This window comes from Phaseolus vulgaris, chromosome 7 (assembly GCF_000499845.2).
Source record: "Phaseolus vulgaris cultivar G19833 chromosome 7, P. vulgaris v2.0, whole genome shotgun sequence".
Lineage (NCBI taxonomy): Eukaryota > Viridiplantae > Streptophyta > Magnoliopsida > Fabales > Fabaceae > Phaseolus > Phaseolus vulgaris.
In genome coordinates, this window is record NC_023753.2 from 28,626,744 (window position 1) to 28,649,106 (window position 22,363).

Consider the following 22,363-nt stretch of genomic DNA (forward strand, 5'->3'; position numbering starts at 1 on the left):
GAAAGGAAGGTCCTCAACATGAAGTGAATGTGAAGGAATTTGACGTGGTTTACTGGTGCCGGCAATGATAAGAGGAAGGCATGTCAGGTCGACAACGACAACGACTTGGTTTTGCTTTGAGGCAACACAGTACACGTGATCATGGCCACTACTAGAGGGCACAACTTTGCCTTCAACAACCCTTTGAAAAATCAGAACACATGATTGTGTTATGGCCTCGTGCGGAAAGGCATGTTCTATTTTAGGAGCATTCAACATCAAACCCAGGAGGAATACATTAACTGCATTACTAGTAGTATCCAGGTGTATTCTATTTACTTATCACCCCACAAATTTATGTGAAATCTCCCTTTTTATACCTTTTTTTTTCAGGGGGAAGGGTAATGTGGATGGTATGCTAATAAAAGGTAGAGTTTTTTTGTGTCTTTTAGTCTTTCACTGCGGGTTATAGAGTCTGAGTGATGACAGTGTTATTTTCTGTACATAAAACATGGTATGGAATTTGAGGTTATTTTAACTCTTCTGAGGGGAAGAAGGAATATTCTAACATAGAAAGAAGGGACAAGAGACAGTGTCGTCCGTATTGTATAAGCATCGTGTAGATGAGTCAGCTTGTTGAAGCAGAATAATTAATAGTGGTTTTGTCATGATGATCAATGAATCATGTCAACCATGACTTGGACTTAAACACTGTAGCATCGTTATTATTGAGTCATGATTAGAACTACAATGCTTCATCCACCGACTGGTTTAGTATTTTATTTGACCTATAAATAGTCAGGTTAACAATGGTTAGGCCTATGACCTACTATTTATAACTGTCATTAAGAATGTCTTTATTTGCTGACAAGTTGCAACAACCAATGTATTTCATTATTTTACATTATCACCATTTGTTTTTTATAGATACAAGGGGTTTCCATTGATGTCTTATTTAAATATGCAAAAGAAAATAAAACAAAACAGAAGATAACAAACATTGTAGCAAATTAGATGCAGACACATCCTACAAAAGAGATAGGCATTAACAATGGGGCGACAAGGTTAACCCTTGGTCAGTAATAGTGGATGAGTAGTCCCTCTCAAGCGTGTTTGGCAAAGGAGACAGGCTCATGGGTGTAACTTTGTCATCTTAGGTGGATAGTGGGACATGTCCCAAAGCTGCAATCAAAGGCCAGAAGAACATAAATCATCCACCGCAAATTTGCTTCCTTCATATCTTCAAATTCTTCCCCTATATATTTGGTCCAGTCTTCCCCTTCAGTATTCAGACAGCAAGCACAGGTTTTCATCAAGTCCTGAAAAACTTGGCATCAAATTTGAAGTAGAGAAAAAATGGCAGCCAGTGTATTCTCAGTTAGGGGTTCAAAGATTCGATCATGGGAGAGGTGTTCCAAACAAGTTCGGCAGCAGAGGACACGACTTTACATAATCTGGAGATGCACTGTGTTACTCTTGTGCTGGCACGAGTGAAATTAAATATCATCAAAGTTTGATCTTGGTGGCACTACAAGTTGAAGAAATGGCAGAGCTAGAGCTATGTTTAAGTAGAAGTTAGGTTTCCATTTTTGCTGAACACCATACTGAGTGTGAAGAGATGAAGTGAGACTTGTATTGTTAAAAGGGGAGAGTTTAGGGGATAGAGTAGGTAACTAAAGGGGCTATATGAAGCAGGAGTTCCTTCTCAACATGTAAATTACAAACCAGCCTGTTTATAATTCAAAATGAAGATACAACTCAGTCTCATGTTTAAGTGTTTTTGATATCACACACACAATAACATATACAAACCAGGCTAAATTTTCTGGAGTAAAAGGTTCCAATCCATTATTAATGATTAGTTGACTTATTCAGAGAGTTCACCAACACTTATTTACAGAAGTTTCTTCATAATATGGCCTATTTAAGAGGCCATAACTACATTTTGTCAATTCATGATGACACACTTCACGATCCTGCTGTTGTAGAAAATCTCATCCTAAATTACTTCTCTCTTTGTCTGCAACAAAAAATTCTACTCACAAGAATAACTTGATTGATATAGTAATTTCTTCTGTTCTGTTACTTCTGAAAACAACCTCATGTTGACTAATCTTTCCTGGATTGAATAAATCTGAAATGTTGTGTTCTCTTTAAATTGAAATGGGACTCCAATTCCAGATGGATTTGATGGACATTTAACTTGTTTAGTGCCAATTTCTAGTTCTTTCAATAAGGATCACTACTCCCTAATTTGAAATCAAATTTGTTGGTTCTTATTCCAAAATGTGTTTCATTCTAACAGACCATTGACACTATTAATTAATTAATTAAAACTATTTATATACTGGTAAATGTTCAACTCAACATAATTAAACAGTTCTGTCCAATTCTATTTGCAAACTATCAGTTTAAAATTATAACATTTCTAATTATAATTTATATATTTAGAAGCATCAACTTATTATAAATTTTAGTTACATAAAAACAAACATTTATTATGCATAATGTCCATATTAAAATACTAGTTAAATCTTATTTATTCTTATAGAATGTATAGTTAGTAAGACTATTTGGTTTTTATATTAAATATTTGTTTGTAAAGTGTTAGTTGTTACTGAGCTTAGTGATTTAAAAATCTAGAACAGTTGATAAGGGCAGCATAGTGATTTTGTCATATATCAGTAGCAACCATAACTTTAGTTTGCAATAAAATATATACAAAATTAATTGGTCATGGAATGGAAGATGATGGCACACAAGACATAAGTAGTAAAGAGCCAAATAGTAGAAAGGCTGGAAAAACAAGAATGTTTCTTAAAAGAAAACCTTTTCTATGGTGAGACACGTGAACTGGTAGTGGAAAAACCTAACGCGCAAAATAAGAGAACATTATTTACTTCCCTCCTGTCTTTTTCTGTTTTTCATTTCACCGCACAATCAAATGGACATGTATAATATAATCAATGAATTGTTAGCTTCAAATGTTGGAGTTTGTTAAAAACTGGATTCATTGCAATTTTTAAATTCTTTACTATTTATCATTTCATAAATTTGATATCTATATTTTTTTTCTCCTAAATTTCACTGTTTTAATTATAAAATTTTGGTCTATTGAATGAAGCCCTTGCGTGTGTATATACCCAAACTGACCGTTCTAGATGAATTTGACTCATGTACACTCTGATACTGTGATTGGTTTGGAGAAGAAAAAAAACATTGAAATAAAATGTTAGTTATGAGTTTCATCTGTTTGCTGAGTAAATGGTGAAAATCACATAACTTCGTTTTCAAATTACCTTTTATCCTTCAAATGTTTAGCTTGATGAGACTTGATAATAATGCTTCACCTTGGGAGTCCAATTTCCTCCCCTGGGCTTCTGTAACTTCTACCAAAGTATAAATTTACTAATTTATTTCCTTTCAAATAATCAAACCAAATTACTAGAAAACAATTAATCAAATTTCTTTAATATTTCTCTTCAATCAAACAATTCAATACTCAATTTATATAATTTTATTCTCTTTTATCAACTTGCATAATTTCTATATCTTTTTTTTCTTCCACACATCCAAACACAGGGCTCATGTAGTTTGCCTGCACAGCCCTCTCTGTAATTAAATGAACATAAAGATATAGCAATAACCATTACAGGTGACAGAAGAAATCAAGTAATTCTCAAGGACGTTTTTATATACAAAAATTGCATAACAATATATATATATATATATATATATATAGCAAAAATATTCAGATCACAACTAATCAGTGACATCCATGGATTCTAACGTTTATTTTGTTGTATAAACAATAGCACGAACTACTGTGTTTTTCCCCCTCAGCAGACCAAACAGTCAGTAAACTTCAGAATTCAGCTCTGCATCTTTCTCAAAAATATCCCATCCATCATCAAGAAGAGCATTGTGATCAGCTTTGGATTTTTCCTCGTCGTGCCCACTTTTGGAAGAAAGGCTTTCACTTGAAGTTACCCGGCTTGTCTTTCTTCTTTCAGATGAATCACTATGCACAGAACCTACGTCAGATGCCATGGTTTTGTGGGACGTACCTGATGAAGCTAACTTGCAAGTGGTCTGGCTTGAGGTGAAGGATCTACTCAATGGAAGATTTGCATCAAATTTCTCTTTTAGGAGCCTAATATCCTGACAAATAACAGAAATTTCTCCTCTGCAAAGTTAAATCAAAAGTAAATATATTAGATTAGAAAGTACAAAAATACTACAACTACAAACGGTCAATTGATAACATAATACACAGATATGCATGTTGAGGGAAGAAAGGAAAAAATATTCCAAGTCCTAGTAAAAGATCGAAACAACAATTTCAGGGAAATGATGTTAAACAAAATGCCTTCTAGTACGACAATGACCATTTAAAAGTATAACGTATTGGTCATAATCTAATAATCTGGAACCGACAGTAATTTTCAAAAGGAATTAATAATTAACATCTAAGAGAATTGGATTAAAAAATATTAATACCGGAAACAGGCAGAAAAATGCAACAATGTTTAAACTGAAAAACAACTTACTGCAACATATCAACAACCTGCCCTCGATCCATAAGGAACTCCCGTAACTGCAGAGATTAAAAGGTCGAAATAAACATCATAAAATATCAACGAAAAACTTGAGTTTGCCTCCAAAATAAATAAGGGTGTACCATTCCTTAATTTAATTTAAGATGGATTATGATCTTAAACCACAAGATTTAAGTGCAGATTAACCCTGGTTCACTTTAAAAACAAGCTCATTTATAGGAGCTTTGTCCCAAATATTACATGTAGAATAAATGGACTGGTTCAGAAGGATGAGAAAGACAAGTAACCTTCGAATTCTCTTCTGCCTCCTGCTGTAGTCTTCCTGATTCATGTAGTACCTTCTCCACCAATTTTTCCTCTTCAGCAAGAGCCTTTCGTGCAGATTCCTCCTTTTCCAGTTTTTCATTCTCAGCTGCTTTCCTCAATTCTTCTGCTGCAGCTAGTCGTGCTTCAAGAATTTGGCGCATCTGGAAGCCAGAACAAAGAAATTAACCAAATAAGATGCTAGCAATTTTACTTCTTAATCGTCTAGTTAAGCAATCCAATTGCACAGAGGAATATTTTTGCATCATAACCAATTTTTTAAATCACATGCCTTCCTTAGCTATTATGCTATAATAGAGAAGACTCTGATTATTACACTAGTTAGGAAGGTGTTCAAGGTATTCTGAAATGCAGAAATATGTGCAGCAAAGGTATGATGATTAAATTTCTAAGAAAAAGCTAAAGTGCAAAGTACCTCATCGAGAATTGCAAGAGACTTATCCCGTTCATCAGACAAGCTGAGTAACCGTGATTGAAGTTCCTTCAGTTCAGTTGCCAGAATTGCTTTTTCTCCATAAACTTCTCCTGCATGCTGCAAGAACAAGTTGACAATAAATATTTTTTGCTCATCTCATACAAAACAATAAATGCAAAAGATTTTGTGACTTTGATACAACCATGTCATTTGCTTCTTTAGCTTGTTCCAGCACTGTTTTATATCCTTCTACCATGGCTAGAATATTAGACCCTCCAGTAGCAGCTTCCATACTGGCCTGCTCTGCAGCTTTCTCCTGAAGTTCCACATCCCTCATCAAGTTGATAAGAGATTCCATTGATGAAAACAAGGTTTTCTGCATCAATGTCAAATTATCTTAAGATGTCACAAGTATTAAAGTTACCACCAAACTATAAGCATATCATTCTATATTAACAAGGCTTATACATCACTATGATATCTACTCTATTGTTTAATCATTCAGTACAACAACAATGATTTTAACGTCGCCTCCATAACCTCTGTCACATATGATATATTGTTATAAAGCTAGTATTCCTAACATCCAAAAATGAAATCTAGGACTACTAATACCTTGTTACTTTTGGCGTCATCAATGATTTCCTCAAGCAGATCAATTCTGCATACTTGACTATATTGGCTAACTTCCTTCTTCCCACCAATATCATCTTCAACATAACTAGTTTTGTCACCAACACTAGAAAACCCAGCATCCAATTCTAATTGAAGACTATCTATAGAATTTTGTGTATTCCCTTGGGCAAGGGAAACTGCTTGAGCCTCAGAACTTTTTAACTCAATCAAGTTCGCTTCAGAATCCTCCAGTATGTGACTTGTAGTGGCATTATAATCATCAGCTGAAGCACCTACAAAATCTACCCACTCCTCATTTAAATGGTTTCCAGTCCCATTTCCATTGTTTTTAGTGGAAGTAGCCTCCTTGATATGGTAATTATGCTCAGGTTCCATCTCTTGACATATACCAGAAGAAATAAAGTTTTCAGACTCAACATCAACATGACGTCGTCTCTGATAAAAAATTTCATTATCTTCCTGACTAAATCCATTTGATGTCTCCAAAGCAATCTTGTTTGAGATCTCTTCAGTGAAGTTATCTTCAAAATTCTGAAAAACATCTAGCTCCTTCATATCATCCATTCCAAGAAACTTTTCAGTAACATCATTTGAATTACTGACATTCAACAATGTAGACTTGTCCAGAGCTTCATTCAAATCTGGTACCAAAGAATAATCAGCTGTTTTGGTATATATAGAATGTGGAGCAGAAGAAGGCCCCACATCTATGTCTTGAACAAGCTGACGGTGCCTCAAACTACTGCCTTCCTCCTCACTTTCAGCTACATTTTAAACATGTCGGAAGAGATATATTAGTAAACCGGATCAATGCAAACAAGGTGCAGTGATATAGAAATGAATGTACAAAAGAAGCAACTCCACCTTCAACATTTAGTGTAGCCCAATGGGCATTGTCCTGGGGAAGAGTTGCATGGGGTAATTTTTTGGACATGAACGGGATGACTTCCGAAAGAACAATTCCAGCAGCGAGATCAGCATCCTTTGGGTGTTCAATAGCCACAGCTCTCAGTAACCTGCCATCAACCTGTTCGGAGAAAATTGATAAACAACTTCAGTCGGGACTTAGTATGGATAACAAGTTAGACACATTCCCAGATTAGTACATCTATATAAATACTTGAGATTACAGAATGTTTGATGATTTATATAATTCTTGGCACCAGTAAGTTCATTCTCAAGCATATGTCAACTACCACAAGGAATTTCTTAACAGTTGAATATAATTTGTACTTTTAATACTGGTACGAAATACAACCACTATCCAGTCTCCCATACCAAAAACAGAGAAACTAATAGCAACAATCGAAACAATATCTATTCATTCAAATTATACATGTTCATGCACTTAATGCTCAACTACAGAGTCCAATAATCTTTATTTTTATTTTATTAGTATAATATTGGAATTCCAAATCAACTTCACAAATCAGAACTATAATCCAAAAAACACTACTAGATCACAAAGCAACTAATAGTTATACTTCAAACAAAATAACAATGTATTAATGTGCAATAACACTTTTGGGGAAAAAAGTAAATAATTGTACCTGCGGAAATAACTCCTGCAAGCTTCTATAAACAGAATTGAAACCCATGATCAAGATGGACAATCTGCAAAACTAAAAAAGAGATTTTTTTAATATTAATATTTTAATTATGTAAAAGTAAAAAACACGTAAACGGTTAAAACCTCAAAGCAATGAAATTAGGGTTCATAAATTATGAATAGATTTCGTGCTAAAAACGACATCAAATAACCCCAAGCCAGCTGTTTGAATATGCAAAATTAAAGGCTCTTTCTTCCGTCTCCCCCACACCGCTTTTCATTATTTTTGCTAAACCCTTTGGCAAGCAAAAATGGCTTGCTAATGCTAAAAGTGAAAAAACCCTGTCACTCACGATACGAAAAATAAAAATAAAAGCTTCATCAAGATACCTTATTTTGAATAGGGTTAAGATAATTGGGAAGAGAAAAAATAGAAAGAGAGAGAAGAATTGAGGATGGAAGAGAAGAAGAGGGAGAAGAGATGAGTGATCTTGACCAGTCCAGTGTGAAAGTAGAATTGAATTGGGGAGCATACCTAAATTACGCAATTTCCTATTTTCTGGAAATATGAAAACTCACCAAGCTAAGTTATTGGATATTATTGTCAATTTCATCCAAATGAAGGGTTTTTCAGATCAAATGCAAAAGAATAGGGCCAAATCCAAATCCAAACACCCAAATTTCATTATTTATATATTTATTTAGTCTGAAAATAGAAATAAAGAGAATAAAAATAAAAATATTATAACATGAAACAAATAAATATTTTATTGTTTGATGTAACAAAAGCAGATGAATAATAATAAAATTTTAAAATTATACAACTTAAATAAATTAACAAGAAATAAAATATTTGAATAGTATAATACTCATTATACCCTTCCTCTTATACAACACAATCCAAACTTTTTGTATTTTTTTCCATCAAATTATCCAAGTTTAATTTATCTCCTCTCTATCTTGTCCATTATCATCTCATACTTATTAAAGATTTAGTATTTCTTTTATTTATTTACAAAAACTATTATACCGAATATGGTATCCTAATATTATATATTTAACATTCAATATTATATCCATTCTTTCAAATTTTCATTTTATTTGTATTTATTTATATACTTGACTTTTAATAATTAATATTTTCTATACATTAAGATAAGTAAAAGTTTAACATGGCGAGGATCTAAAGAAGTAATAGAAATACCATCAATTAAAACTGCAAGTAAAATATAATAAATATTAATAAGAGAATTCTCAAAGATGATGATAGACCTTGAATATTTTATTTTTAAACTATTAGTTGTGTACTTTCCTTCTATGGAAGTTTCTTGGAAATTAACATTCCCATGATTATTGCGAGATCTTTTCTATTGTAGTCCTACATAGATTATGATTACCCCTTTTGGAAAATAAAAAAGTCTTTGTGAGTTTAATTTTTTCCATAACCTAACTAAATTGAGACTTTGATAAATACCAAAAAGCTTAATACCTACCTTCCTAGAGTTTAAATTCCATATTCAATAAAAATATCAAAGTTAAATGTCATATAAAAATACCAATAAATCTATTGTTTATAAATTGTTGGTGGAGTACTTTTTAACAGGTATTTAATAGAGTACTGATATTTAGACAACCACAATATTGTTGCATCAGGATACAACTGTTGATATGGCGTAACAAATATTTTTTTATTATAGTGTGGTACTCATATTTTATTGTGGACAAATTTAAAATTTAGAATTCAATATGACCGTAATATTGAGGCTTCTTATACATTTGGAACATTGTTGCAACGTGAATTGGAGAGAATTTAAATTGGGGGTTCCTCTACATTTGGAGCAGTGTTGGAGTGTGAGTTGGAGAGAGGATTCAAATTCCAGTACATTCCTTATTACAATTTTAGGCGAGGTGCGTTACCATTTTGAAGGGAGAAGGAAGTATAGGAGAGGTGTGTTGCCATTTTGAGGGGTTTAGGGTTTTGGATTGGGAGTGCGATTTGGATTGAGGTATGTTTTCTTGGTTTGTTTGCTTTGGGGTTATTTGTTTTATTGTTTTGCTTTTGGTTTGATTTCCATTTTTTAGCTTTCAGTGTAGTGTTATTTCATTTGTTTGTTTGGTGTTGTGCTTTTTGAGTTTTGGAGTTTGAATTAGTTTGGATTTTATTGTTTAGGGTTTTGTGCTCTACGATTTTGGGACTGGTTTTGAACTTTTTGTGTGTCTTCTGAGTTACTGGTGATAGATTTTAATGTGAATGTTAATGTACTCAATTAGTCACACTAACATGGGCAAGTGGTGACCCATTCATTTTTATAAGGTGACCTATGAAGCACTTTGTGCACTATCATGTTGTCTTACAAATGAATGTTTGCATGTCTTTTTTTGGTGTTGTGAGGGTTCAAAAGGGAGTCCAATGAGCTCATTGAAGGTTAGACAATTGATTATTCTAAGGGTAGCTTGAAATGTGGTATGTCTAGCTAAGTAGTGACCCCTTTCTTTTTATGTGGTGACCTATAAAGCACTTTGTGCACTATGATGTAACCATCTAAGTGAATGTTTGCATGTCATTTTTTGGTGTTGTGAGGGTTGAGATGGGAGTCCAGTGAGCTCATTAGAGGTTAGGCAATTGGATATTGTAAGGGTACCTAAAATGTGGTGTGTGGAGGTAAGTGGTGACCCATTCTTTGTTATGTGGTGACCTATGAATAACTTTATGCACTGTCATGTAATCATTAAAGTGAATGTTTGCATCTTGTGTTTTTTGTGTTGTGAGGGTTGAGATGGGAGCCTAGTAAGCTCATTGGAGGTTTGACAATTGAATATTCTAAGGGTAACTTAAAATGTGGTATGTCAAGCTAAGTGGTGACCCATTCGTTTTTTGGTGGTGACTTATGAACAACTTTGTTCACTGTCATGAACCATCCAAGTGAATGTTTAGATGTGGTGTTTTGGTGTTGTGAGGGTTGAAATGTGGTGAGTCGAGGTAAGTGGTGTTAGAATAACGACTTGCACATTACCAGTTGGTCCTTGAATCACATCATGCATTGCCAATTATTGAATCCCAATAACCAACATGAAACACATGACCATGTAGAAACCTTGTCACGGGTCACCACTTATACACACTTAGATCACCACTTACACTACAAGGTCTCCTATCACCACCACTACATGGTTTCCCTCACCCAATTCACATTCATACGCTCCACCTAGGTGCCTTGACACACATCATACACTGCCAATTATTGAATCCCAATAACCAACATGAAACACATGACCATGCAAAAACCTTGTCATGGGTCACCATTTGTACACACTTAGGTCACCACTTAAACTACAAGGTCTCCTATCACCACCACTACATGGTTTCCCCCAACTCACATTCATACGCTCCACCTAGGTGACCCTCAGGATCAAGCACGACAAAGAAAGAGATGATCTGCCTTCGAGTGGTGTTTATTTACAATTTTCATCTCATTGGTGGTGGATTATGTGCAATATAATTAAAAACATGTCATAAATAAAAAAAATATGAAAAATGATGAATCATTGCTTAAACATTGTTATATGAATAAAATTTGAACACGAACAATAGTGAAGTAAACAAATATCATTATCGATTTACAACACCAAAAAGCAAATACATTCCAAAAATAAACTTAACAAATGCTTAAGTATGAATAAAATGTTCCCCAAATTTTGTAATTACAATATGATGTTAGTCTTCTATTCTTTTTTTTTTCAACTTACACTTGTCAAGTATTCATTTCCTCTTAGTCTAAAAAGAACTACATCTATATTAAATTTGTTATACAAGTATAAAAAAAAAACAAAATAAGATTACATCATGGACATCATACCATGCACCCTGCACAATGAAAACAAAAATCAGACACCATAGTAAATGTGGTTCTTTAAATTTCAAAACAAAAGAATAAAGTACACAATTTACACAAAAACACACTTCAAATATCAGTTACCATATTTCTCTTGTAACAAATCATAAAGTGGCTACCTGTTTTTCATCATGAAAAAAACTATATGTATTACTGTTCAAAATACAATATAGATATTACTAAGCATGTAATAGAATACAATGTTGATCAAGTGTGATCAAGTGCTTTGAAAAATCCAAATCTAAGGTGTTTGATGAAAGACTAGTGTTGTTGCTATGTTTGGGTGGGATCTGGGTAGATTAAAGTGTGATTCACTCATTTGTTGAATCTAAAACTAATGTGAATTAAAACCTTTTCGAAATCAAGCGTTTTTCCAACTAAGTGAAAAACAACCTGTTGTTTTGTCAAATCAACCGGTTGTTTTACTCCTAGGAGTTTTGAAAAAGGTTGAAACTGTTTTGGTTTGGTTGACTTAACTGTCAAACCAAAACAATCGGTTGTTTCGTGGTTTCAACCGATTGTTTCTTTGAAAATCCTAACAGAATTCAGTTTTGAATGGTGAATCTGTTTTAAATGTTTTCTAATTGAATACGCTCCTTCATTAAATACTTTGACCAATATTTGGAAAATATAAATGGTTTGTTTATGTTTTCAAACGAGTAAGAAACATTTTTGAGAAATTCAGTTTGACAGATTTGATTCTATGATTTCAAGATTCACTTCAAGCTTTGGATTTTCAAGTGAGAGTGGAATAAGATTGCAATTGTATTCAATTCAGATTGTACTGTGATCAGGTGTAATCCTTTCTAAACCTACTGTATTTCTGGTGTTGTGTTGTCAAGGAGTGTTGTGTGTTCTTGAGGTGTTCAAGATCAATACTCTTGGTGTGGTTTGCCAAAGGTAGTGTGTTTCTTGAAGGCTTCAATGTCACTACTTTGGTGATTTGTGTTTTGTAATCTGGTTTGATTGCTTAGTGGATTACCCAATGGTTTTCTGGGGACTGGATGTAGCTCTTGACTTAAGAGTGAACCAGTACAAACTATTTGTGTTATTCTCTCTTACCCTGAACTCATTTAAATTATGTTTTAAGCTTAACTGATATAAACAACCAATTGTTTTTCTGTGTATTGTTGTATAACTGCTTGAGTTATTGGCTAACTTGATTCCTGTTATGGATTTATACAAAGAATTTCATTAAACCTGAAAAAGTTTTAAAAAATCCCTTTTAAACAATTCACCCTCCCCTCCCCTCTTGTTTAAGGTCATATATTCTAACATACAAACTTCACCTTTGAAACTAAGTATGCTTACGTTTTTTTCTTGAATACATAGTATAAGGTGTTCTGGAATAATACATGCTCCAAAACTCAAATCTATGTCATTAAAATCAAATTTGAAGTACATTTTTTATCGCAGGAATCAACACAATGAAAATCCTATTTATAAATGGAGTTGCTCACAAGGTTTCAAAAAACTAAAATTTGTAACCAAGCCCAAATTTATAATTTATGGACTAATTGGGTCCTGTATCAAGTTCTATTGTGAAGAAGTATAGATTACCACACATTTTCTACCATGTTTCACATCACTGAACTATCTCAAGATTTCATTCTTTAAAGAACCACATTTCATTTAACAACTTAATAAGTATATATATTCATAGAAAAAAAAATAATGTAAAATGAAGAAAATCAAAAGAAAAACCTAGTTGCACCCATTTTCTGGGCAATATGGAAAGTTTAATCATAAAATATGCCTAGTTATAAACCATAACAAATGCATAGGATTCATATTCTCATTATGATCCTCATTTAAATGCATTTAAAAGAATGATTAAGTCAAGACCAATCATCATTATTATGGCTGATATATGGATTTTATATATAAAAAATAATAAAACCCCTGGACTAGATTTATAGCAAATTGTAAAAACCAATCATCATTATTATGGCTGATATATGGAATTTATATATAAAAAATAATAAAACCCCTATTGGACTAGATTTATAGTAAATAGTAAAAAAAAGGTTATAGTATTCATTTGGTCTTATATAATCTTTCTTTTGAACAAATTTTAAGCTTTAGTTCTTACACATGCATAATTAATCTTTAGCCACTGACACTAACAACAGTCAACAATTTATAACAATATAAAACTGCTTTAAAAAAATTTATAGCAAAAAATTGTTATAAAAAATTATGTGGTGATTAAATAGTACAATTTTCTTGTAAACATTTTCTTATTTAATAAAACAAAAATGTTTATTTGAGAGTCGTGCTTTATCTACAATTCAATAAATATTAATATGTAATTATTTATAGAAATTTTAATTTTTTTTAATTTTAATTTTAATTATTTTTTGACATTTTACATTTTGCTTATACTTTTATTAATTTTTTATTATTATTATAAATATTAATATTTATTGTAATTGTAGTGTAGAGGTGGTAAAACAATATATCAAAAGCCTTTAATAAAATTTATAGGAGTGAGAAGAAGCAAAAAGTGGTGTGAATAGTGGCATAAACACCATTACTGTAAACAGGCCCTAGTTTGGTGTGTCAATTTGCAACAGTCGCAAGTTCCAGCATTGCTCTCATCACATAGCAGTGTGGTGCTTCTGACTGTGCCTGTGCGGCTGGTTGAAGTTCAAGGTATGTTCTGCAAAACCAAAACCCGCACTGTTATCTACCATAACAACACAAGATGTATATCAAGTCTCAAAGTAGTGTGGCGCAAGGACCCAGCACTGGACCGAGCCATAGAGCACGACAAGCGTTACAAGCAATGTGCCCGCGTCGTCAAAGAAGTCCTCAACGAACCAGGCCAAGTAATTTCTCTACGCTACCTCGAGAAGCGCCGCGAAAGGATGCGCCTAAAGGTCAAAGCCGAAACCTTTATCAACCAAAACCCCGGCTTGTTCGATGTCTACTATGACCGCATCAAACCCAAAACCGAACCGGTCCGCTTCATCCGCCCCACCGACCGCCTTCATCGTTTTCTCCAGGAAGAGCAACGGATTTTCTCCGAGAACGAACCCTTCATTGTCTCCAAGTTGTGTAAACTGTTAATGATGTCCAAGAGCAAGTTTCTTAGTGCTGATAAGTTGCTTCACGTGAAGAGGGAGTTCGGGTTCCCTAATGATTTTTTGGTTGATTTGGTTCCTCGGTATCCGCAATATTTCAGGTTAACTGGGTCTCCTGGGGAGGGGAAATCGTTTCTTGAATTGGTTGATTGGAACCCCGAGTTTGCAAAATCTGTTATTGAGAAAAGGGCTGAGGAGGAGAGTGAGCGTATGGGGATTAGGGTCAGGCCAAGTTTCAATGTGCAGCTTCCGCCAGGGTTTGTGATGAAGAAGGAGATGAGGGAGTGGGTTAGGGATTGGATGGAGCTTGATTATGTATCCCCTTATGAGGATGTGTCCCATTTGGACCAGGCTTCCAGAGAGATGGAGAAGAGATCCGTTGGAGTGTTCCATGAACTGCTTTCTCTTTCCTTGTATAAGAGGATTCCTATCCCGATCCTTGGAAAGTTTTGCGATGAGTATAGGTTTTCCAATGCTTTTTCCAGCACTTTTACCCGGCATTCGGGGATATTCTATTTGTCCTTGAAAGGTGGGATTGAAACGGCATTGTTGAGAGAAGCATACAGAGGTGAGGAGTTGGTTGACCGTGATCCGTTGCTTCGGATAAAAGACAAATTTGTTGAGTTGTTGCAGGAAGGGTGGCGGCAGAGAGAGGAGCAATTGAGGTTGAAGCAAGAAAAGATTAAGGAAGGTATGCAGTTATTGGCCTCGAAAGTTGGTGATTGAAAGTATATGTGTTGATATGAAGAGCTTTCAATTTTTGAAGATTTTTGTGAGGACCGTTGCTGGCTGGTACAAGCCTTCTCACTTGGTATGATTGTTAGTTAGTCTTAAGGTGCATGAATTGTTGTAGAAAAATTTAATGGCTACCTCTTATGACTCTTTTATTGAAAGATGCTTCGGTTACCAGTTTTTGGCTTAGTAATATGTCTATAGATCATTTTTCCCTTTAAATAATGTCCCTTTTACTTGTGATGTTGGTTCTCAGTTAACATAATATCAGAAATCAGAGTGTACATTATATTCCTTGAAATATTTTGATTTCAACTTAAAAATGTTGGAAGATGAGTGTTTGGCCTATTTAACAATCAACTTTATCAATCTTTGAGATGCATGATATCTATGTTAGACTTGGTAGATGGAGGTTGTGAATTAATCTAAATTCAGTGTGCTTTAAAATTTAGGAATTTACCAACACAGTGCTCCAAATAGTGCTTCTGGCATCAGATCAAACCTGCAGTACATCAGTTGGATGCAACAAGATGTGGAAAACACAGTATTTCCTATGGAGGTTCCTTCAAAGAGAAAAAAATACATTATATATGTGCTAAGGATGGAAAGAATAAGTTGCATTGTTGGATGATGATCAAATTCTGTTACCAAATTAGCTTAGAGCGGCAATGAAGTATCTTTTCATGTTTCAAGGAACACATGAGGAAAGCGTACAGAAATGAAATTTGTTAAGCAATCATGCATGTTACGCAATGGTAAAGTTGTTGCCTTGTGGCTTGTAGGTTACGGGTTCAAGTCCAAGGAATAGTTTCACTCATGCACTGGATTAGATATATTTCTCACATTAAAAAAATTCTAATTTATATGACCTTCAGCTAGAAAGGTCCACCACTTCTGCATGTTAGTAATTTGCGAATTATCTAATACATCCTTTGCCCACGTTTCTCATCCTTTGTGATATGAGTTATTCTAAACATTGTTCAGGAACAAGGTTGGTGATTCTAACCCTCATTTAGAATAGTTTGTTGTCACCTACAGAGTCGTCACACTAAATGGATGAGAAATACAGAAATAGTAACTAAGCAAGCAGGATCTTCACTCATCTTCTTGGTAATTTCATTTTATAAAATCATGATTCATCTGATTAACAACCTACTTGGAACAAGTTCATGAATCTGCAAGTATTTAAGCAGTTCTAATTCTTAAGACACTTAAGGGTTCCTATTAACTGAACTGAAGATAGAGAGAAGAGATACAAAATGAAGAGGGTCAAGGTTTTCAATTTAATAGCTCTTGCTATGACATTTCTGGCAATTGTGCCAAAGATGGAGAGTCAAATTTCGCCACCAATTCATCCTTTGACATCACCATCTCTTCATCCACTTTGTTTATCCCAACTAGCATTAGTAAGCTATGCTTGTGCAAGGTTGCCTCTCACCGCAACACCACCACCTCCACCCTCTCCATCCCCTGATAATCATGGTCATAGGGGTAATCAGCACTACACTCTTCAAGAAAACTGTTGCCGGTGGGCTAAGGAAATAGACACCCAATGTGTATGTGAAGTCCTAGTTCGACTGCCACCCTTCCTTACTAAACCTTTGCATCAGTACTCAATCATGATTGGAGAATCGTGTAACGTCACTTACTCGTGCGGTGGGCCAATATAATTGACAAACTCACGTTTTGATGCCAGAAAATTTAAGTAGTGGAAAAGAATCAAATCTTGTCTTCGGTTTTAAGGGTTGAACTTATGGTTATGGCCTCTGATTCGTTCCCTGTGCATCGTGTGTTAGAAACAAAGTGTACTGTAATACTCTCATAAAGAGCCACAAAAAGAACTGCTATTTGCCTTTCTAATAAAGATAGATATTACTAAGATACAAGGCTATTGGACATTTGCCAACAGCTCACAAAAACGTAGATCTATTGTTTGATTACTACTGATCATGTCTTAAATTTAAACTCGTGAAAAGTTCCCTCCCCAGACAAAATCAAACGCAACTGTAGAAGAAAGGAATCGTTCTTTCTCTTTTTCTTTACTGTAGGGAGGTATTGCTTATTGTAAACAAATCTGTAAAGAGACTTTTACATTCCGAACAACAATATTAACCCTTCCTCACACTGGAAAGGACAGAATAAAACAGAAGAAGCCACGACCCTTTTGAAATCTCTGATCCATCTTCCTAAGCGTGGCACACTATAAACCAAACGGTTAGTATAAATTTAGATAGTGCTTTAAACCAAAGTTTGAGGCTATTGGATAAATCATTGTTTAGACAACTTTGTAGCAGGTCTAGCCAGAGAGTGAAAGAGACAATGTGAAGTGCTTACAAAATTATACTTATATGACATGGTGTTTACTCTACGATGACAGTGTTCCTAGCTGGGCAGTTACATCCTAAATTCGATGTTCACTTTGATCCATGAAAAGTAAAATAAAAAGTATGGCAACAATAAGTTTATCATGATTATAAGGAAAGAGGTCTCATAAATAGGTTTAATAAGTAAATTAGCAACCTGATAACAAAAGATGACTAAACTTGTTTTTGTTGAACATTATCCCGAACAAAGTAAATGACAAGTTTAAAATGTTTCAATCAAGTTCAAAATATTTCAACCTAGAGTGTAAAATGAGATTAGTTGTAAGCAAAACAAGACTCAAATTATCAAAGTATATCTTTAGAACAGAGGATGAAACACGAATTTATGTGAGAAGAAAAGATAACCATTTAATTTCAGTAAGAGTCACAATAATACTCATATCTCAGTGTTATTGTGGGATACCACTTTCTACTTGTTGGAAGACTAAAAGACAAGGTTGAACCTAAGTAACTACAATACCTAGTAGTTGACTTGCGATGATCAACATTAGAACCCCAATCAATATCACTAAAGTCAAGGATATAAAAGTGTTTACTTTTGCGAATGAGAAAATCATGATCCACCAATCCAACAAACTTAAAAGATGAAAAAACTTCATAATTGAGCATGACAGATAAAGAAGAAGCCATTAGAGGCTCTTGATACCATATAAGAAAAAATAATTGTATCATTTCATTAACATGAATGTAAGCTAGAAGATATAGAGTAGATTTCACATAATAGACGATAATCGTCTAATATAAAGTATATAATAATGGTATAATCCATAACTAGATAATAACTATTTAACCTATCACCACCATCTAATCCATAATATACATTATAAGCATCTAATCTCTTATATATCATGCAAGAAAATTTAAGGTTGCATAGTTTTTAAGCCACAAAATGAATGCAATAATATGTTGCTAAATATTTTATTATAATTTTAAAATTTAAAGTATTTGTTTTTTATATTATTCATTATAATTTAAAAATTCTGAGTATTTTATTATATGCTACATCACACTATTATTTTTGAATAAGACCTTTTTACATAAAATTATATTTTAAAATTTAATATTTTAATTTTTAAATTATGTGGAGGAATGTTGGTAAATGTTTGATGGTAATTTTCTTTTAGGAATGTGAATGGGTGAAGTGTAGAAAAAGGAGGGAGTGGATTTGAGTTTTATTGTTATAAATAAATATAAGGTTTTAAAGAAAATATATTTTTTTTGTAAAAACATTATCTTCTTGTTTTTATACTCTTTCGAAAATTTTGATTTTGGTTGCATTTCATTGATCTGTTATATATATATATATATATATATATATATATATATATATATATATATATATATAATGGGAAAAGAACGCATAATCATGTAGTGGAAACACTTTTGCTCTAAGAATAGGTTCTTTTCTGCCTTAACCCCATTTTTTTAATTTTTTTTTCTTCATTTTTATCTCTACTATATATTCTAACTATATCTTTATAATCTAAGTTATTATTTATATTTTTTTTCAACGTAATGCTTATATACTTTTTGTTTTAATCATCTTGCATCACCAATCTTGTTAGTTATTTATCACTCTTTTTTTCATATCTTATATACTTAGTATTGTCTCGTTCGATAGAAATTTCAATGTCTCTTTTATAACGGATACCAAACCATGGTTATTCATTTTCATTCGTATACCTTTATTTCAACATAGTAATTGCATATAATAATAATTTTTTAGAAATTGCATTTAACTCTTATTTACTAATAACTTTTTTTTATTTTTCATTTTTAAATTTTATGATTAAAAATGAGTTACATACTTTGTTTAGAACAGATAAATTAAAGAAAAAGGAATGGTATGAATGCAGAGTATATGATGATTGAGAGAGAAAGAGAGAGAAATAGATGCTAGATTTTTTGAGTATAAGAATTTTGACTTTAGCCTCTCTTTTTTATTCTATAGACAATTCTTTTAATTGAAGATATATCTTGATTGCAAATAATTTTCTGTGATACTAAAATTTGTTAAAAGAGTTAATATTTCAGAACAAATATTCTTATTCACACACACACATAAGTCTAATTACATATTTAAGGAATAAAAATGTCCATCGATGAGGCATATAAGGTGATTTTGTAGGTGTATAGGAGCAATAACATAGTTAAGGATTGAGGTAGGGACACTGTGTCGTTCAATTTTATTTGTTTAACAAACGTTTGGAATGACAGTGGGACACTGTTTTGACCAAAAGCTGAGCTATTTAAGAATCCAACCCAACAGTGAAACAAAAGCCAATATTTTGGAGGAACAACATAAAGCCAAATGTTCATTCAATATTGTTTCAAAGGATAAACTATCTCTGGACCATTTGGAAAAAGAAAATTATATCATGGTCCTTTTATTCAATTAGAATAAGTTTTGATTGAACCAAAAACTGAGGCTTCATTTTGTTTGTTTTTATTTTAACTTTTTTTATTATTTTTGTTTGTTTGTAACTATAAAAGGGTGCACTTTGCAATCATTATTGAAGTGGCATCTTAAAAATTAGCGTGAGTTTTCAACGATTGAAAATGATGCTCTAATTTTAGTAATTTAATTGAAAAAAGAAATATTTAATAATGATGCATAAAATTTATATATGTAAATAAAAATGGTACGGAAAGAGCGGCGATTGGTGTGATTTGAAGGACACTGAAATGGAAGATGCTAAGAAAGTGTAAGGATGCGTTTGGATTGGAGATAAAGCACTTTTTTATTTGATGGAATCTATTCAAAGGGTGTGAGCAGTGCACACTATTCTTCATTTTTAACAGTGCATAGTCTCCACAACCAGAAGAAGATGCAATCGCGTTTCATATCTCAAATTATTCCTTTGCGTCGTGCTTATCAAAGTCAGAGACGGTCGAATCATTTTTTCTCGTTCTTTTTCTATAAGGGATCCCAATACCAACAAATCAAATATTAAGACTGTGTTTGTTTCATTCAAATTTTACTTCATCAAGTCCTAAAACTTGGAAGATAATTCACTGAAAATAAATTTAATGAAATAGTTTTTAGTGCGTTACTTTGATCACATGCATAGTTTTTTATCATTCAGGAAAATTCAAGTGTGATTGCTCAAAAAATGAACTTATGCCATCACACAGAACTTTATGGTATGACACCAATTTTTCTTATTATTTTCAATTAACCACTTGAAAAATTCTTAACAAAGGACACGAAAATACAATATTAGTACTTAGAGTGTAAAATGAAATTAGTATCCAATTATATATTATAATTTGATTTTATCTATAATTGATATAATTTTTAATTTTATTTTATATATACAAGCTTTAATGTTAGACATCATTATACAACTTGACATATCACTTAGGCTAACTCATCAAGTAACAACAATCATCTATCGTCACAAGAAAAAAAAAAGTATTATTCAACAAAAATACAAAATATATGGAGGACTAAATCAAAATTCATATGTTAAAAAAATACATAGGTGGTTGGTTATTAATTCAGATTTTATTATTATTAATTCTGATTTTATTATCCTTAAACTATTTTACCGTTATTATTGCATCATTAATGGTTAGTTTAAAAGCTTGTTAGTATTACTATTTTATAGCTTCCATTAATTGTAATTTCATTATATATATTATTGAATAAGATCAGCTCAACAATTTTGCAATCTTGTGCAATTACCTTCAATCAGCTTTCTACAACCTTTTGTCTTCTCTTAGTTCCTTCAATTAGTTCCTACAACTGGTATCAAGAGCTAGTATGTTATCATGAACTCTACCCAATTATCAGTCCTTATGCTTGATGGAAAAAATTACAATCGATGGTGTGTGCAAATGAGAGTTTTGTATGATTATCATGAGTTATGGGATGTCGTCAAGAGTGGAGTGTCTGCATTAGCGGCTAATGCAATTGAGACGCAACGAGTAGCACATCGTGATCAGAAGAAGAAGGACAATAAGACTTTGTATCTCATCCATCAAGGGATGAATGACGAGACGTTTGAGCAAATAGAAAGAGCAACAACTGCCAGTGAGGCTTGGACAATTTTGTCAACCAATTATAAAGGTGATGACAAGATCAAGAGGGTGCGTCTTCAAACCCTAAGACGCCAATATGAACTGCTGCAGATGAAACCACAAAGACTGTTGATGTCTATATCAATAAAGTTCTTGTCTTAACAAATCACATTAAGATCAATGGTGAAACACATTTGGAGCAGGCAAAGGTGGAGAAGATTTTGAGATCTTTAACTCCCAAATTTGAACATGTTGTTGCCGCAATTGAAGAGGCCAACGACATTTCAAAAATGACAGTAAGGTTATTGTCTGGTTCCCTACGAGCGCATGAATGACAATAAGATTGAAAAACCAATTGAACAGGCTTTACAAACACAAGCCTCAATTGGTAGCTCCTATCATAAACATGGTACTTATTGTAGTAAAGGTCGTGGTGGCCAGAATCATGGGGCGTTGAGCAAAACAACACTGGTTCCAATCACAATCCAAGTTTAAATAACTCTTGGCGCAGGGAACTTGGCGCAGGGAACTCTGCCATTAGGACTAGAAGAAATTTATAATAAATCAAATGTTGAGTGTTATAATTGCCATAAACACGACCATGCAAATGAGTGCAGACCAAAAGGTGATAATCATGCTGCCAATTGTGCTCAAGAAGATAGTAATCACGAACAAAATGAAGAGGATCATGCAGTACTAATGGCAGCCACATCAAATGAAACTCCAAACAATCAGACTTGGTATTTGGATACAGGTTGCACGAATCATATGTGTGGTCAGAAG

The 22,363-nt window shown here is 33.2% G+C and overlaps 3 protein-coding genes across 9 annotated transcripts; 2 read left to right on the plus strand and 1 right to left on the minus strand.

Moving 5' to 3' along the window:
- Window positions 1–3,647: 3,647 nt before the first annotated feature.
- Window positions 3,648–8,120, minus strand: LOC137829690 (uncharacterized). 7 transcript variants are annotated; one of them, XM_068636573.1, is made up of 9 exons: window positions 8,042–8,120; window positions 7,464–7,527; window positions 6,778–6,940; window positions 5,893–6,677; window positions 5,480–5,653; window positions 5,278–5,394; window positions 4,826–5,005; window positions 4,530–4,576; window positions 3,648–4,165 (listed from the first exon to the last, which is right to left on the minus strand). In XM_068636573.1, the coding sequence occupies exons 2-9, from the start codon at window positions 7,509–7,511 to the stop codon at window positions 3,835–3,837; spliced, it is 1,845 nt and encodes a 614-aa protein (XP_068492674.1). In that variant the 5' UTR covers window positions 7,512–7,527; window positions 8,042–8,120; the 3' UTR covers window positions 3,648–3,834. The 7 variants fall into 7 exon arrangements, with proteins under 7 accessions (XP_068492674.1, XP_068492669.1, XP_068492667.1 ...); XM_068636568.1 differs by having other exon boundaries at window positions 7,464–7,535; window positions 7,853–8,091; XM_068636566.1 differs by having other exon boundaries at window positions 7,853–8,082.
- Window positions 8,121–13,857: 5,737 nt separating this feature from the next.
- LOC137829692 (protein WHAT'S THIS FACTOR 1 homolog, chloroplastic) lies at window positions 13,858–16,072 on the plus strand. Its single transcript, XM_068636574.1, has 2 exons — window positions 13,858–15,252; window positions 15,626–16,072. Exon 1 carries the CDS (start codon window positions 14,013–14,015, stop codon window positions 15,165–15,167), a length of 1,155 nt encoding a protein of 384 aa, XP_068492675.1. The 5' UTR covers window positions 13,858–14,012; the 3' UTR covers window positions 15,168–15,252; window positions 15,626–16,072.
- A 360-nt stretch (window positions 16,073–16,432) lies between these two features.
- LOC137829366 (uncharacterized) lies at window positions 16,433–16,843 on the plus strand. The gene has a single exon (XM_068636172.1). It carries the CDS (start codon window positions 16,433–16,435, stop codon window positions 16,841–16,843), a length of 411 nt encoding a protein of 136 aa, XP_068492273.1.
- The last annotated feature ends 5,520 nt before the right edge of the window (window positions 16,844–22,363 follow it).